At 42.5% G+C, this 15,287-nt stretch overlaps 2 protein-coding genes across 2 annotated transcripts in view; one reads left to right on the top strand and one right to left on the bottom strand.

Annotated features, from left to right (window-relative positions):
* The window catches only part of LOC126541531 (SH3 domain-binding protein 5 homolog), a 34,731-nt gene extending 28,889 nt beyond the window's left edge, over window positions 1-5,842 (bottom strand). Inside the window, exon 1 of the mRNA XM_050188333.3 lies at window positions 5,743-5,842. Coding sequence (XP_050044290.1) covers window positions 5,743-5,787 — 45 coding nt within the window. The 5' untranslated portion in view covers window positions 5,788-5,842. The remainder of the gene's footprint in view (window positions 1-5,742) is intronic.
* Window positions 5,843-6,210: 368 nt separating this feature from the next.
* On the top strand, window positions 6,211-6,702 carry LOC126541535 (PAXIP1-associated glutamate-rich protein 1-like). The gene has a single exon (XM_072286145.1). The coding sequence runs from the start codon at window positions 6,211-6,213 to the stop codon at window positions 6,700-6,702; it is 492 nt and encodes a 163-aa protein (XP_072142246.1).
* The last annotated feature ends 8,585 nt before the right edge of the window (window positions 6,703-15,287 follow it).

The following is a 15,287-nucleotide window of genomic DNA, read 5'->3' as shown; positions in this document are numbered from 1 at the left end:
GTGTCTTGCAGATGACAAAGCCATCTTAAGTTTTTTATTGATAGGAACATTTAGTATGCCACCATGCTCAGGTGACCCCATCGTATACAATATGCTTTATGATATATAGAAAAGTTAATTTAAGTTCACTGCAGAGACCTGGTGGTTGACACTGAACCCTCTATCCATAATTCCCAGCCCATGACTAAAGGTCAACAAATGCTCCAAACTGCCCTTTGATCAGTGTAGATTGCATGGTTTAGGAGATCATAGAAATACTTGTCAGAGCTGTCTGAACTCCTTTTAAACAATTCCATGTAAGACTTACAAACTTAAAGAAGTTCTGTGTATTTCACAAGCTAAGACTCCTTGTGATGGTTGTTTTTAATGCAGTAAATACTGAGAGTCCAGTCTCAGGTGATTTTTAAGCATTGTCAGCTATTTGAAATTTTGTCTCGGGCAAAACGGACCCTCCATGCCAAGCGGTTGATAGCTGGCATTTGCAGCTTACAAGAATAACATGTCATCCACACCACAGCGGCTGTAAGTAGATTTAGTGCAGGGCTGCAGGCACTGGCTGTACCTTTGTCTTGAAATAGGCTGAAGTACAGGCTCACTTGTGAGCAAGCACAAGCACATACAACAATATATTGACTCATTTCACCCAACTACAAAATGAACCTACAGTTGGACCTTGTGTGCATAAAGAAGTTGCATTCGACACAAAGATACCTTTGTCAAATAATATATTCATTACAAATGTACACATCAATATATAAAAAAAATGGAACTCAGGTCTATGTGAAAGAGACGCAAGTGTGATGCCTTCAACAGGCCAGCAGAATCTACTTCAATTACCCGTTGGCGGCTTGCCATGCCAATACACGACACGAGAACAACTCTGCATTACAAACACATTTTGTGCTCTCGTTAATATGAAACTATTGATCAGTGTGATCACACAGTCTAAACACATTGGCTTGCCTACTGCAAGGCGGCCGAGCCAGCGACAGAAAAACCTACGCAGGTCCAGGATTTGGCATTTCAACTTGCTCTCGCTGAGTATTTTACATTTCTGCTACTCGCATACATACTTTGAGCTGCGAGAGAATGAATATTAGCTTTCACATAACCAATTTGTGTGGAATCTTGCATTTTCAGTTTCGTTATAGCAGTATAATACACACTGAGATAAAACATAACCAAGGAAATTTTAGATTTACTTCATTCTATCTGTGTTTGTCATATAAAGGCACGACTGTACTTGTCTTCCAGTGAAGCCGTTTTTTTTTTTCAGACTCCTGATTATTAAATCACTAAGACTACATCCCTCCCACCGACTCTAAATAATCTATCAGCAACATGTAAACTTAAAATTCGCGGATTTTTGAACATTTAAAGAAAAGAACCCACATTCTAAGAACCCACATTCACTCTGTATCTTTGTGCAAACTCAAACAAAAACAACAGTCCTACATCAAGTAATGAAGAGTGAAGCGAAATAACATGACTATTCATTATAATTTTATGACAGAGTCATCCATTTGAACTAGTTATTTTTTTTAATTAAATTTTGGGATCTTATGTGCCAAGAACACAATATGATTATGAGGCACAGCGTAGTGGGGGACTTCCGATTAATTTTTACTGCCTGGAGCTCCTTAATGTGAACATAAACATAACCACATAAGCGCTTTTGAATTTTGCCTTCATCAAAATGTGGCCAACCACCATTATCAGTTGATACCGCTAGTATCATTTTATGAAAGGTTTGTTGTGGTCCTTCCTGTCAAAACTGCACTTTTATTGTAAAGCAGGTGAGAAAGTGCTCATTTTTTTTGTCCCAACTTCTTTTTTTTTTTTACTTTGAACGTCCCATGTATATGCCTGTGCACATACTCCACAAGTAGTGAGAATGAAAAAATGAAAGAAGAATTTTTGTTTTCCAAAGTCATGCTGAATATTGAGGATGCATCTGCCAACTGTGCATTTTATCAGAAACTAGCAGAAGGCTGCCATGATCCTGAAATACGATGCTTTGGACACACTGAACTAAAAAAACTACTTAACACTTGTCCGTCCTGTCGCCCCTGTTTTCCCTCCACACTTCAAGTTTAGTAGTTATAAAAAACTTTCCAGCAAATTAGATACTTGTGGCAAAGTACAGCATAATGGTGGCCTTTTGAGGCATGATGGAAATTATGACCACGGAGGCACTGGCATGTTGCATAGCTAGAATGTACCTCTCAACCTTGTGCATATTTTTCTTTTTTCTTTCTCATAACTAATCAAGAAATTAGATGCCATTGTAGTTCCCCTTGCCGCTTCTCCACAATGAAAAGGCAGGAAGAACTGTTCCCATTCGAGAGTCGCACCCTTATAAACTCAGGCCATTTATTCCAGGCAGTCACTACTCTTCCTTGCTCTGATCAATAAGAAATAGGGGTCAGATGCAGTTCCCCATCTTATTCTTGAAATAAATGCACAAATGGGTAGATGAGATGGTATGGATAGAAAGCAGCTTTGCAGGGAAGCCACCTTTAGAGCATTTTGCTAATTGTGCACGTGCAACATGATGAGAAACAAATAAGCTGGCTGTTATGAGAATGGCAAAAGGCTCACTGTCCTTGCACAGTCTTCTGGCAGAAACATGGGAAGTGTTGTTCTGTCTTCTTTGCAACAGACTGCAGCAGTGCTTTTTGCTGTATTAGACACCTTATTGCTGTTTAAGCCTACTTTCTGACTTTACATTTTAATTTATATTTAAAATAAAACACTAAGTACTCTCCACAAGTCTAGCACCAGAGCTGGTACTGCAAAAAATGTGCCACGAACCTTCAACGCTGTAAAACCATGAGTAAGCTGTTCACATACATGCAAACTACTTCTTAATATTAGCAATGCAGTAAGAGGTACAGCCAACTTGCATTTATTGAAACTCCTAGGGATCACAAGAGTTTCAATAATCCACAGTTAAGTAAAATGCACTAAAAACAGCACACACAGAATGACTTCATATAAAGTGTGTGAGTCAGCACCTAGTTATTGTCCTGTCATTGCACAATGCACGTCAAATATATTATAGCCACAAACACCGCTTCGGGCAAGAGGTCAATGCACAACCAATATGTTATACCCACAAACATGAATTCGGGCAAGTGTTTAACGCATGTTTGCGATGCCCATCCAACATATTATAGCCACGAACATGAGTTCGGCCAAGTGGTACCAATTCGCACTGGTGCTCATTAACACACAATGCAGCCTGAAAAACTAACACTGGCACACTTCGGCTACTCGGGCCCTATGAATGTTGTCTCAATTTTTTTTGTCGCCTTGGTTTGCCATGGGAAGCCAAGAAATTTGAATAAACCAGGTCTTATTTGAATTACCATCTTCAAACTGCATTGTATATGTAGTGAGCCCCCCCTAAAATTGGAGCTTTCATTTAATTACCTGGAATTTAAACTTCTCATTGTTTCATTTATCATGAACAACTGTATCCCCACAAAGCTAAAGTTTGCAGCGTTAGTAGCACCATCTCAGGCAGCTGTGTTAACTGAAATACCGTGACATTTTATTCACTGTGTCACTGCTCTAAGTGAACATAGACAAAAGTAACTACATTGAGATTGCCACCAGTGATAAAAGATTCAAACCAGGAGATGGGCAGGGCACAGCTGACCATCTTTGTAGCAGCTATGTATTATCTCTGTCAAAGAGAGCTTGATAAGATGACATTAGCACTGACAGCTACTGGCTAGCCTTGATGTGTTGATAACATACGAGTAGTAATATTTGTGCATCTAAGCTAAAACTTTTAATTAATGTTTATTAATACCTTGAGGGGAAATGCAGGACAAAAAATCAGTCTTATTTAAAAATATGTTGTTTTTTTTACATTCCGATTGCAAAATTATGCTTCAACATTCTATTTCCACGTCTAAAATAATCAGTTTCTCTAACAGGAAGACAGCAAGAAATTATCCTAATTGAGGCATGGTAGCTGTAGGGGCTTCATTTTTCCATTCATGCTTTAATGATAAAGTCCACAACAACAAGTTTTGCCCAGATGATGAGCTTTATTGGTGTAACAACAAGCGCGCACAACAACGTTTTGCCCAGATGATGAGCTTTATTGGTGTAACAACAAGCGCGCACTAGCCTTGGCCGAGTTGGCATCAGCTCAATCTCCACTTTTCAGCAGTGCTCAGGTGAAGGCCATGTTGTTATGCTTTTTGCACATGAAAGGCTGTTCCTTCATGTCTAAAAATTTAAAAAAAAGCCTTATGGTGCTCCATTTGTACACTCTGTTTGTCCCATCCCCTACACTTTTCCCTCCATTCTGCTATATTTCACCACCAAGTACAGGAGCACAAAATTTAACAATGATATGAATGCCACCTTCTACAGAGATCATGACTGCAATGCTGGCACTGAAGTTGGAAATATTTACAAACTGCCGAAAGAGCTCAGCTTTACTAGAAAACACTTGGGTCTGTATTGAGAGCACAGGTAACCAAGCACACGAGTATATTGCGCAGCGAAATGTCTTTCTTCGAAAGCAAACTCTCAGAGTTACGTTTGCATTGCCTGCGAGACATTTAATGACGAAATACCTATCTCTGCGCGCGCAAAAGCCAGCATGCGAAAGCTACGAATTCTTGCATGTCATGCGCCACATGAAAAATAACAACGCCAGGAGATCCTTACGGCTGGATTCCCTTACGGCCTGCAACAGGCGCGAGCAGCTGAGCGCAGCCTTGGGTGACATTTGTGCACAGAAGAAAAGATACAAGAAATAATAATAAAGCAAGCGTCCTTCGTCGCCCACAAGCCGGAAGCCGCAATTACGCACAGATGCTCGCGGCAGTCGACAATCTGAATGCCGCGTCGTCTTAACCTTCAGCGAAGCGGTTTCGCTTCGTTTCGGTAGGTATTCGCACACGAGCGCGTCTCGATGACGCAGGCGCGAAACCCCGAAAGAGTGCGCAATTGCTCACGCGCGCTTCGCGTGCAATATCTTTGCAGCTGAGTAATAGGTGACCGACTACGCACGCTTGATTCGCGGAATCCTGTTTACGCAACGCGCAGCCTTGGGTTTCCGCGCGTTCCAAGACGCATCTTCGCGCGGGCACTGCACAGCGCTATAACGTAGGCGGAAAACAACAGCGGTCGTTCGATACGGAACAAAAAAAAAAAAATTTATCAAAGCGCACAAATTTGAGATTTCCTCACGCATGCTGTATATAGCATCGATCACTTCCTCGAGTCGTGCGGCCAAGTCTATTTTCGGAAGCGCTAGTAGCGTCCGCCAAAAACAAAATCGATGCGTTGCTGCTACACCTTGCGAAGCAGGTCAGGTACGGTAATCGCATGCGCTGGGGTACTAGCAAGATTAGGAAAGCAGAACACTGACCGAAAGGTCAACGAGGTTACATTCATCAGTGTCCTCCGATGCGAAAGTACTGATTCTAAAAATCACGCCTCTAAATATCGCCAACGTCAATGCAAACAAATCGTACACCATCTCAAGAAATTTGCGCACTGTCATGCCAGCGCAATTGCTTTCAGCTTACAAAGCAGAGAAAGAGAACTGCGGATCGTCAGGAATACCTACCACGATCACAACACTGTTTACAAACTTTACAAAGACAGCGCAAGATTCTCCAGGCAGCGAGTTATCAGCATAATTTAACTACACAGAAAGAAATTCTGACACTTGGCGACCTAATCAAGCGCTTCAATCGCGAGTCACCTTACTTGAACTCGGGGATCCAAAGTTTCCTCTCCAGCGTCATCAGCCATCCGCCGTCGCTGACCAAACCCACTTCAGCCATTGATGCACAAAACTTGTATCAGCCGTTGATCTCTTCCCATCAAACGTTTATCCACGTATAATACATGCTATAAGAAACACATATTTAAACAAAATAAATCTGTATACACATATTTAGTACAAAATTTATTTACGTTTTGCAAATTAACGGCTTTTATTGGGAGTAATATTTTACATAGTGTACGAAAATCCGCAATAACAACTCGCCATTGCCCATTTTCCGTGCGGCAATGGCGCCTTATACAAGTGCGGTGAGCTAGAATTGTGGAATAAGAACTATAATAGCTAGAATTTTAGCTCGCAGTATTGTGGCTGCCGTGACTGGCATAGATGCTTTAGATGTTTGTGTCAACAGGTGTGTCGCAATATTCCATCGTGTCACGACGGGAACAATGAACGCAGTGGACGAGGACTGGAAAGTGGAGTGCAGCGACGATGAGAAATACCTGTCGCAGCGCGATGACCATGGTGGTCGAAGCTGGGAGCCCGCTCCCGAGGATATCATTCGTTTGTACACAACTTTGGTTGAAAAAGGTACGCTCGAGCTGGAATGGCGTTGCCCGGGCCGGCGTTCTCCGAGCGTCCATTCGAACGAGTCGGAAGGAGCGGAGCGGCGCGCCGTGGAAGAGAACCAGACTAAGACGTCCGAACCAAACGAGTTCGACTTCGACGACGACGAAGGCCCGGACACCAGCTGCAGCCCGAAGATTACGCCTCGGCGCCGAGCGGCGCCGCCTAGCAGCGTACAGAAGCGGGTCGCGAAATTTGACAAGATCGTTTTTGATGTGCGCAGACAGCGCGAACTCGATGCCATTGATAAAATCGAGCAGCGACAGCAGCCCCAGCAAGCGGAAAGCAGCTCGTCACCCAGCGTCAAGCGTTAATGACGAGGCACGAAATCGGCGGCGACGTTTTGTTCATGCGTCGCGCTGTGACGGCTTTCAGTCAAGTGCACATTCGCTCTCTTAGTTTCGTGTCTGAATGCGTTGTGCAAAGCACCATCATCCTTAGTACTGATTCGAGCGAAGCAAAGCGTGCTACTAAATTATCCCCCGCCTTTTTTCTTTTTTGCTTTAATTAATATTTGTTTTGTGACGTGTGGATAAATTATATGGTGCCACTCGTACCCAGTGCTGTCATAAATTTTTGGCACGGGTCGGTAAACAGAGACAGAAAAGACGCTAAGGGCGCATTCACACTTGCGAGTCGCAGAGGTCGTGCGACAGTCAGTCGCCTGCGACCAGGCAGCGGGTCGACAACACCGACGTTCACGCTTGCAAGGGCCATAGAGGTTCATACAATAATTACTAGAGGGAACTCTGGCGCTAGTGTGTACGGGAGCTGCAATGAGAGCGGTTGTACCGTCATAGGAATTATGGGAAGTACATGGATTTGCCTAAACTTCGTCCTTTTGGCTTCAAATGGCTTTGTGATTTTGTAAACTCGTTAGTTTCAACAATGTGGCTTAATGGTTTCAATATCAGGCGTCTGTGCTAGAGTTCCTGTGTTCGAATCCTGCCGTCAGACAATTTTAATTATGTTTATTTAATTATGTGCTACACAGTACATTGTTGATGTACTGTGTAATACATAATTAAATAAACATCGTTAAAATTGTCCGATGGCAGGATTCGAACACAGGAACTCTAGCTCAGAAGCCTGATATTGAAACTGTTAAGCCACGAACGCATGTATAAAGTGAATGAAATGCCCTTATGAATTTATTGCGGGCATGCCAGTGCCTTCAGACGCTTGGAGCGTTTCTATTTAACCACCTGGACAAACTCACTCGTTGCAATAGCAATTGTACATGTTCGTGTGCGTATTCTGCACGTTGAAGAGTATAGATTGCACTGAAGTTTACGACAATAAGATTCATATAGCATAATATAGAAAGCCACAAGAACATCTGAATCCACAAGAACAAATATCATACAAATCCATGTACTTCCCGTCGTTCCCATCGTGGTACAACAACTGCAGCGCCAGAGTTCCCTCTAGTAATTATTGTATGAAACTCTATGGTAAGGGCCACCTCAGCGACCTGCGGGTCGCCTTCTCGCTTGAAACGAGAACTCTCGGGAAGGACAACGCTCACGTTTGCGGGCGTGTTCTCTGCTGCGACTGCGTCTCCTGCATTCGAGCTCGGTGTGTTCTAAAAGTAATTCTGAGCAATGAAATTGCCTGAAAAGATGTTGCTTCTTCCACCGTGCAAGTCCTGCTCTTGCCAGTCTCTCAAAATGAATTTCTCAGAAGTCTGTGGTACTTACGAGATAAGCCGAATATCTTCTCAATCTCCAACCATGCAAGCTCTTTCTTTGATCTGTTATTTAAATCCGCATGCCTCTTGTCGTTCAGAAATAGGTACTCCTTCACCGCATTCAGGAGGACCTCGGTGGAGTACTTGGTTTTTCCTCCTCGAGCGAGTTTCGTTTTTGCCACCGGCAATTACAACCAGATGCACAAAGTCTTGTGCGCTCCTTCTGGGGCATTGCTGATTGGTTTAGCGGTTTGCAACTCGTAGTCGCAAGGCTGGAAAATCAAGCAGCGTGTGACTGGCCTCCAACCGTCGCTTTTCGACCAATGCGACCATTTGCGACTGTCGCATTGTGACCAGAAGGGTCGCACGACCTCTGCAACTCGCAAGTGTGAATGGACCCTAAATTTTGCATCAGTCACTAAAGCTGTCGCTAAACCTATCGAGTTAATTGCAAACACAGGCGTCTTGGAACAGGATTAGCTAGCGTGGTATGAATCACCTAACAAAGTGTTTGTCTAATGGCCACACAGATGAGCAATAAACAGTACATTTACTGGCAAGGTTTATAGGGCATTTCATTTTCTGATATACGTTCAGGTGGGTACACTGTTAGAGGGAACACATGAGCGCGTGGCTCATTTTCTGCGCAGCGTCATGTACAAAAAGCACCGAAAACCAAGCGCATGCACAAAATGATGCAGGGGCAGTGCATTCTGCGGGTGGTTCCACTGAACCACCCCTTTGCTTTTCTCACATGCGGCCGCCCTGCCGTGCAATTACACGCCAAGAACCCTCCTCCGCTTAATGAAGAAACATTTAATTTCATGCACTGCCACCCATGAGACGCAGGAAGCACACTACTGCAGTGACGTAGAATGCAAATAAGCAGGAGCAGAATAATTTTGTTTTGGAGATGGTATTTTTGGACATGCCAAATAACACCGCTGTGCTGTGTCTCACGCGAGCATTCCACAGCCGGAAACACATTCACAACACCATCAGCAACGCCAAATTGTTCAATCTATTTGCTTCATGTGCTGGTGTCGCTCCCTCAGTGGCATTTTGGAAGAAAAGAGCAATACCTTCGACCGATTTAGGCTGTGTGTGTGTGTCCACAATTCTGATTCTCCGGTGGTAGAGAGAGAGTAAAAACTTTATTGAATATAAATAAAATAAGGCGCGATGGTTGGAGCCCCTATTCCAGGGCCCCACTGGCACGAGCGGCTCGCTGGGCTTGGTCCAAAAAAGCCAACTGGCTCTCCCGACCCTCGTCCGCAAGCCACGCCTCCCACTGCCTATTCCTCATTAGTGGATGTTGGTGTAATATGGGGCTGTCTATGCGGAGGCCTCCTGGGGCACTCCCATGTGATGTGTTTTAGTGCTTTACACAGCTTTTCTAAACTCGTGAGACTGAGCGCGACATAGCCAGACACCGCTGAAACATGCCGTGCACAACAGTGCCAAAAACAAGCTGTGGTGCGACTCGTGCTCATTTCATTGAGTCAGATTTGCTTGGACAAGCGTAGTCGCTACAGCATGCATGCCTTTCTGCAGTTGCTCTGTCCGATCCGATTGTTAATTCTGAATCTCACCGTATAATTTTTTTGCAATATTGGTAATTTTTTACAGCTGCGAAGGTTCACCAATCAAGCATGTTTAGTGAGACTGCAGAACCTGCGAGTTCTGCAATGATTTGAAGATTCATTCAAATCGGTTTTACAAAAAGAAAATTCATTTTTGAGCACAATGTGAGGCCTGCTAGGAACACCATACTGTGAAGCACAAGCACTATGTGAACACCACCAATGTGAAGACAGCTGTTGCTTCATCATGGGGCGCTGTATATTTAATTTTGGCCACATGTTTGTAGATTTTGAATATTAAAGGGCGTCCTCTACACCATTTCTGAAGCAATTTTTCTAACTTCGAAGCCGCTGACATGTCGCCAGTTCGTTCATGTCACTAAAATGACGCTGGTCGCTAAATGGAAAGATTTGTCGCTAGGAGACCAAAATGTCATCAATTCAGGGACAAAATCGCTAAATGGCAGGACTGTTAGTTAGCATTTGCTTGTGGCAGATAAAACGAGGTGTGCAGGAAGTTTCTAAAATTTAGAAAAATGATTTACAAGTTCCATATTCTGTCCGGTTGCAAATAAACAATTTAAAGCCATTGTGTTATGAACAGAACTCATTTCGACGTGGCTGTTATGTCACCTTTGCTGTTACAGTAAATTGAATCTGGCAAATGCACTGTGTTGCATTCTCCTATATTTAAAGGCTACCACTGAACAAATGTAACCACTTATGATTTTTATGGCACTATGCTTGCTTTTGATGAAGAAATTGTGGTATGAAGCCTAAATTTTGCGAGAGTATAACAAATATGACGATGAGGACCTACTAGGAAAGATAAACGAAGTGGCTACCAAACTGAATGTACCGCATGTAACAAGGAAAGATATAGCTGCCGTGCATAGGCTGCCAGCGAAGGCCGACAAAACGCCAGCTATTATCACTCGCTTTTTGAGGCAAGAGGACCGTGACACTTGGCTGGCAAACAGACATTTGCTGCAAAAAGAGAAAAGCTTGTTTATCTGCGAAAATATCACGCGGCTCTCCCGCACATTGCTAACCTCGACAAAAGAATGGGCAAAAAAGAATGGCTACGCATACGTTTGGCATGCTAACGGAAAAGTTCTGCTGCGGAAGCAGACCGGCGACCCCGCTTTCGTCATTCGCAGTGAGCAGGATTTTATCAACTTGCAGTAACGTGCTCTTGTAGCACCCACGATGTGGGCGTTCTTTGTGTTCTTTAGTGCAAGATGACGCACTCATGTTTTGACCTTCCTTGTGAACCTGCTTTCTTAAAAAAAGACACACTTTCTTTGTTTCATCTTAACGCTAGGAGCTTAAAAACTAAACTTGATGAGGTAGACTTATTTCTAAATGACCTTAACTATTCTTTTGACATTCTTTGTTTCACTGAAACGTGGTTTTCCTCTGATGATGAGTGTGCTTTTCTTGATGGTTACGACTGCATATCCGTATGTCGCGCTTTCAAACGTGGTGGTGGTAGTGCGATGTATATTCGCTCACACTTCAAGTACAATGCACTCACAGAATATAATATTATAAATGAAAACATTGAATGTGTCGTTGTACAACTTTATGACATCCTGCTAGGAGTGTTTTATCGCCCGCCATCTGGATCCTTGAACCATTTCTTGAACTGTATGGAAGAACTGTTTGAACTAAGTCTTGAGTTAAAACTACAGTGTGCTTTTGTTGGCGATTTTAATCTCAATGTTTCATCAGATACCTCCGGCTATTCGCGCCTACAAGAGCTGTTTGTGTCATACGCGTGCTGTAACTTAATAGATATGCCAACTAGGATTACTCCTACCTCTCAAAGTATTTTAGACCTTTGCATTACAAGCTTTCCGCCTGACGTTGTCAAATCGGGTGTATTGAAGTGCGATTTAAGTGACCATTTGCCAATCTACTGCATTTTACCTCACAAAAGGCCTAATTCAAATAAGCAACCAGTTTTTATCCGCCATTACTCTGGAAAAAATATCAGCAAATTCAAATATCTTCTCTCAAATCAAAGGTGGGACTCCATTTTAATGGAAACAGATGCAAATAAAGCGTACGAGGCTTTTCTTTCCTGCTTTATGGCTGCATACGAGAAGTGTTTTCCCCTCGAGCTATGGGTAAAACGAAAAAAGATAAGAAAGCCTTGGATCACTCATGAACTGCATATGAGAATCAAACAAAAAAACAGGCTGTTTGAAAAATTCCTGAATACCAAGCATGAAAATGACTTTACACTGTTTAAAAAAGTTCGAAACAAATTAAATGCAGATATTAGAAAATCAAGATTTGAATACTACATAACAAAGTTTGCAGACATTACGGGTAACTCACGGCTAATGTGGCAAACCGTGAGGGAGGTACTCTCGAAAAATTTCCAGCACAAAAAGGTTCCGTATCAAAACGATGCTATGACTGACAACGAAGTCGCAAATTTATTTAATGACCATTTCATTGCAGTCGGATCATGCGATGGGAATTCAGTTGATTCACCGTGCGAGCAGTTCATTGCATCAAACGCCGCAAACACATTGTTTTTAGCACCCACTGACGAACGTGAAGTGCTAGATATTATTCTGACACTAAAAAATGGCTGTGCTCCAGGAGCAGATGAAATTAAACCGAAACCTCTAAAGGCTGTAGGTGAAATAATCAGTTGTCCGCTCTCTCACATTTGCAACATTATTTTATCTACAGGAGTTTTTCCGCAGAAAATGAAACTGGCCAAAGTGACTGTTGTGCACAAGGGTGGCCCAGCGAACGAACTAACAAATTATAGGCCTATATCAGTACTACCAGTATTTGCAAAGGTAGCCGAACAGGTTATAAACAAAAGATTCGTCCGTTTTCTCACCGCGCAAAATATTATAGCCGATGAGCAATTTGGCTTTAGGAAAGATAGATCAGCCGAAACCGCACTCCTTGGGATAAAGGAAAAAATTCTAAACAACATTGAAGAAAAGGCACACACCCTGGGAATTTTCCTCGACTTCAGAAAGGCATTCGACTGTGTTCAGCACGATGTTCTAATAAGAAAGCTTCCACTTTACGGATTCCGTGGCGTGTCGTTGACCTTAATTGAGAGCTATTTAACGTCAAGAGAGCAGTTTACTGTCATAAATGCTGCAGCCTCACACGTAAAAACAATAAAATATGGTGTGCCTCAGGGATCTATTCTCGGACCTGTACTCTTTATTTTATACCTGAATGATATTGTGAATATACCAGGCAGCGAAAACCTAGTGTTGTACGCTGATGACACTAATGTCTTTTTCTCAGGTATTGACCCCTATGCGCTCGAAAGAAAGGCTAACTATTGGTTGACCGGCTTGAGTACATGGTTAAAACTAAACAAGATGCAATTAAATACTAGTAAGACCAAATACATTCTCTTCAGAGCAAAAGGTGTAAAAGCTCCTGACAACCTAAACTTAAACTTTGAAAACACTCAGCTGAAACAGTGCTCGCAAATTCGTTTTCTAGGTGTTCTGTTTCAAGAAAATCTCTCATGGAATTCGCATGTTGATCAGCTTCGAAGTGATCTTTGTCGGGCGGTTGGCATTTTAAACAAATTGAGATATCTCCCGGCGTCCATAAAACGGCAAATATACTATTCATTAATACATTCCCGTTTAAGCTACTGTTCCCTTGTATGGTTAACGACGACAAAAACAAATCGAGATTCCCTCTTTGCAATTCAAAAGCGGGCGTTACGAGCTATTGGGAAAATACAGTTATTGCGCAGCTGCTGGCCCTTGTTTAGGTCTTATGGAATACTAGAAATAAGTAAACTGCACACATACAAATTATGTCTGGAAATATTACGCCAGTACAAACTAGACAAAATAACCTTCGAAACCACCTATCACACTAAACTTAGCACATACGAACTTAGGAAACAATGTATGGAAACACCTCGTGTACGCACTAATTACGGTTTTCAGAGGTTAGGATGGCAAATTCCTGACTTAATTAATCAATACCCTATTATTCTGGATACTGTACGCAACACTCCCTCTATACGTAAATACAAAATGTTAATTAAAGCAATGCTCATAAATGAACCTTAAAGGTGAAAACTGAACGTATACCTATCACTAATGTGTTTTGTAAATACTGCTATGGTCGAATTGTGTTTTGAAGTATGCTGTTTGTTTTTCCGCCGAAAGCCTGTGTTTTGTAAGGATGTCTTATGTATTGTGTAAAAAATATTGAATGTGTGTTCTATTATGTAATGCTCTTTCTTGATTTTTGTAGCCTGTGGTGCCGCCTGTCATCCGGGTGGCGTGGCCTCGTCAGGCAAAGTATGCCTTTTGCACGTCACCCTGGACAACCTTTTCGTTGTCTTAAATAAATTCTGAATGAATGAATTACATTGTCTCTTATGCACCCAGTTCAACTAGCACGATTGACTGTGAATCATCATCATCAGCCTGTTTTATGTCCATTGCAGGACGAAGGCCTCTCCCTGCGATCTCCAATTACCCTGTCCTGCACCAACCGATTCCAACTAGTGCCCGCGAATTATCCTAATTTCATCACTCCATCTAGTCTTCTGTCATCCCCGATTGCGTTTCCCTTCTCTTGGTACCCATTCTGTAACCCTAATGGTCCAACGGTTATCTAAACTGTGCATTACATGACCTGCCCAGCTCCATTTTTTTCTCTTGATGTCAGTTAGATTATCGTCTATACCCTTTAGCTCTCTGATCCAAACCGCTCTCTTTCTGTCTCTTAACGCTATGCCTAGCAATCTTCGTTTCATCGCTCTTTGTGCGGTCCTTAACTTGGTCTCAAGCTTCTTTGTCAGTCTCCAAGTCTCTGCCCCATATGTCAGCACTGGTAAAATGCACTGATTGTACACCTTCCTTTTCAATGATAATGGTAAGCTTCCAGTCAGGAGCTGTCAATTTCTGCCGTATGCAACCTAACCCATTTTTATTCTTCTGTGAATTTCTCTATCATGACCAGGGTTTCCTGTGACTTAATTGACCTAGGTAAACGTACTCCTTCACAGACTCGAGAAGCCGACTGGCAATCCTGAACTCTTGTTCCTTTGCCCAGCTATTTATCATTACCTTTGTCTTCTGCATATTAATCTTCTATCCCACTCTTACACTCTCTCTGTTAAGGTCCTCACTCATTTGTTGTTATTCGTCTGCATTGTTGCCGAATAGAACAATGTCATCAGCAAACCGAAGGTTGCTGAGATATTCGCCGTCAATCTTTACTCGTAAGCCTTCCCAATTTAATAGCTTGAATACTTCCAAGCACGCAGTGAATAGCATGGGAGAGATTGTGTCTACCTGTCTGACTCCCTTCTTTATAGGTATCTTCCTGCTTTTCTTGTGTAGAATTAAGGTAGCTGCAGAACCTCTGCAGATATCTTCCAAGGTATTTACGTAAGCGTTCTGTACTCCTTGATTACGTAATGCCGCTATGACTGTTGGTATCTCTACTGAATCAAATGCCTTTTCGTAATCTATGAAAGCCATATTAATGAGGCTTATTAGACTCTGTGGATTTCTCAATAAGCTGATTAATGACAAGGATGTGATCCATTGTAGAGTATCCCTTCCTGAAGCCAACCTGTTTGCTTGGTTGACTTAAGTCC

The sequence above is a fragment of the Dermacentor andersoni genome, chromosome 2 (assembly GCF_023375885.2).
Source record: "Dermacentor andersoni chromosome 2, qqDerAnde1_hic_scaffold, whole genome shotgun sequence".
In the NCBI taxonomy this organism is placed as follows: domain Eukaryota; kingdom Metazoa; phylum Arthropoda; class Arachnida; order Ixodida; family Ixodidae; genus Dermacentor; species Dermacentor andersoni.
The sequence above is the reverse complement of the archived record's forward strand: the minus strand, read 5'-3'. Positions and strand labels throughout refer to the sequence as shown.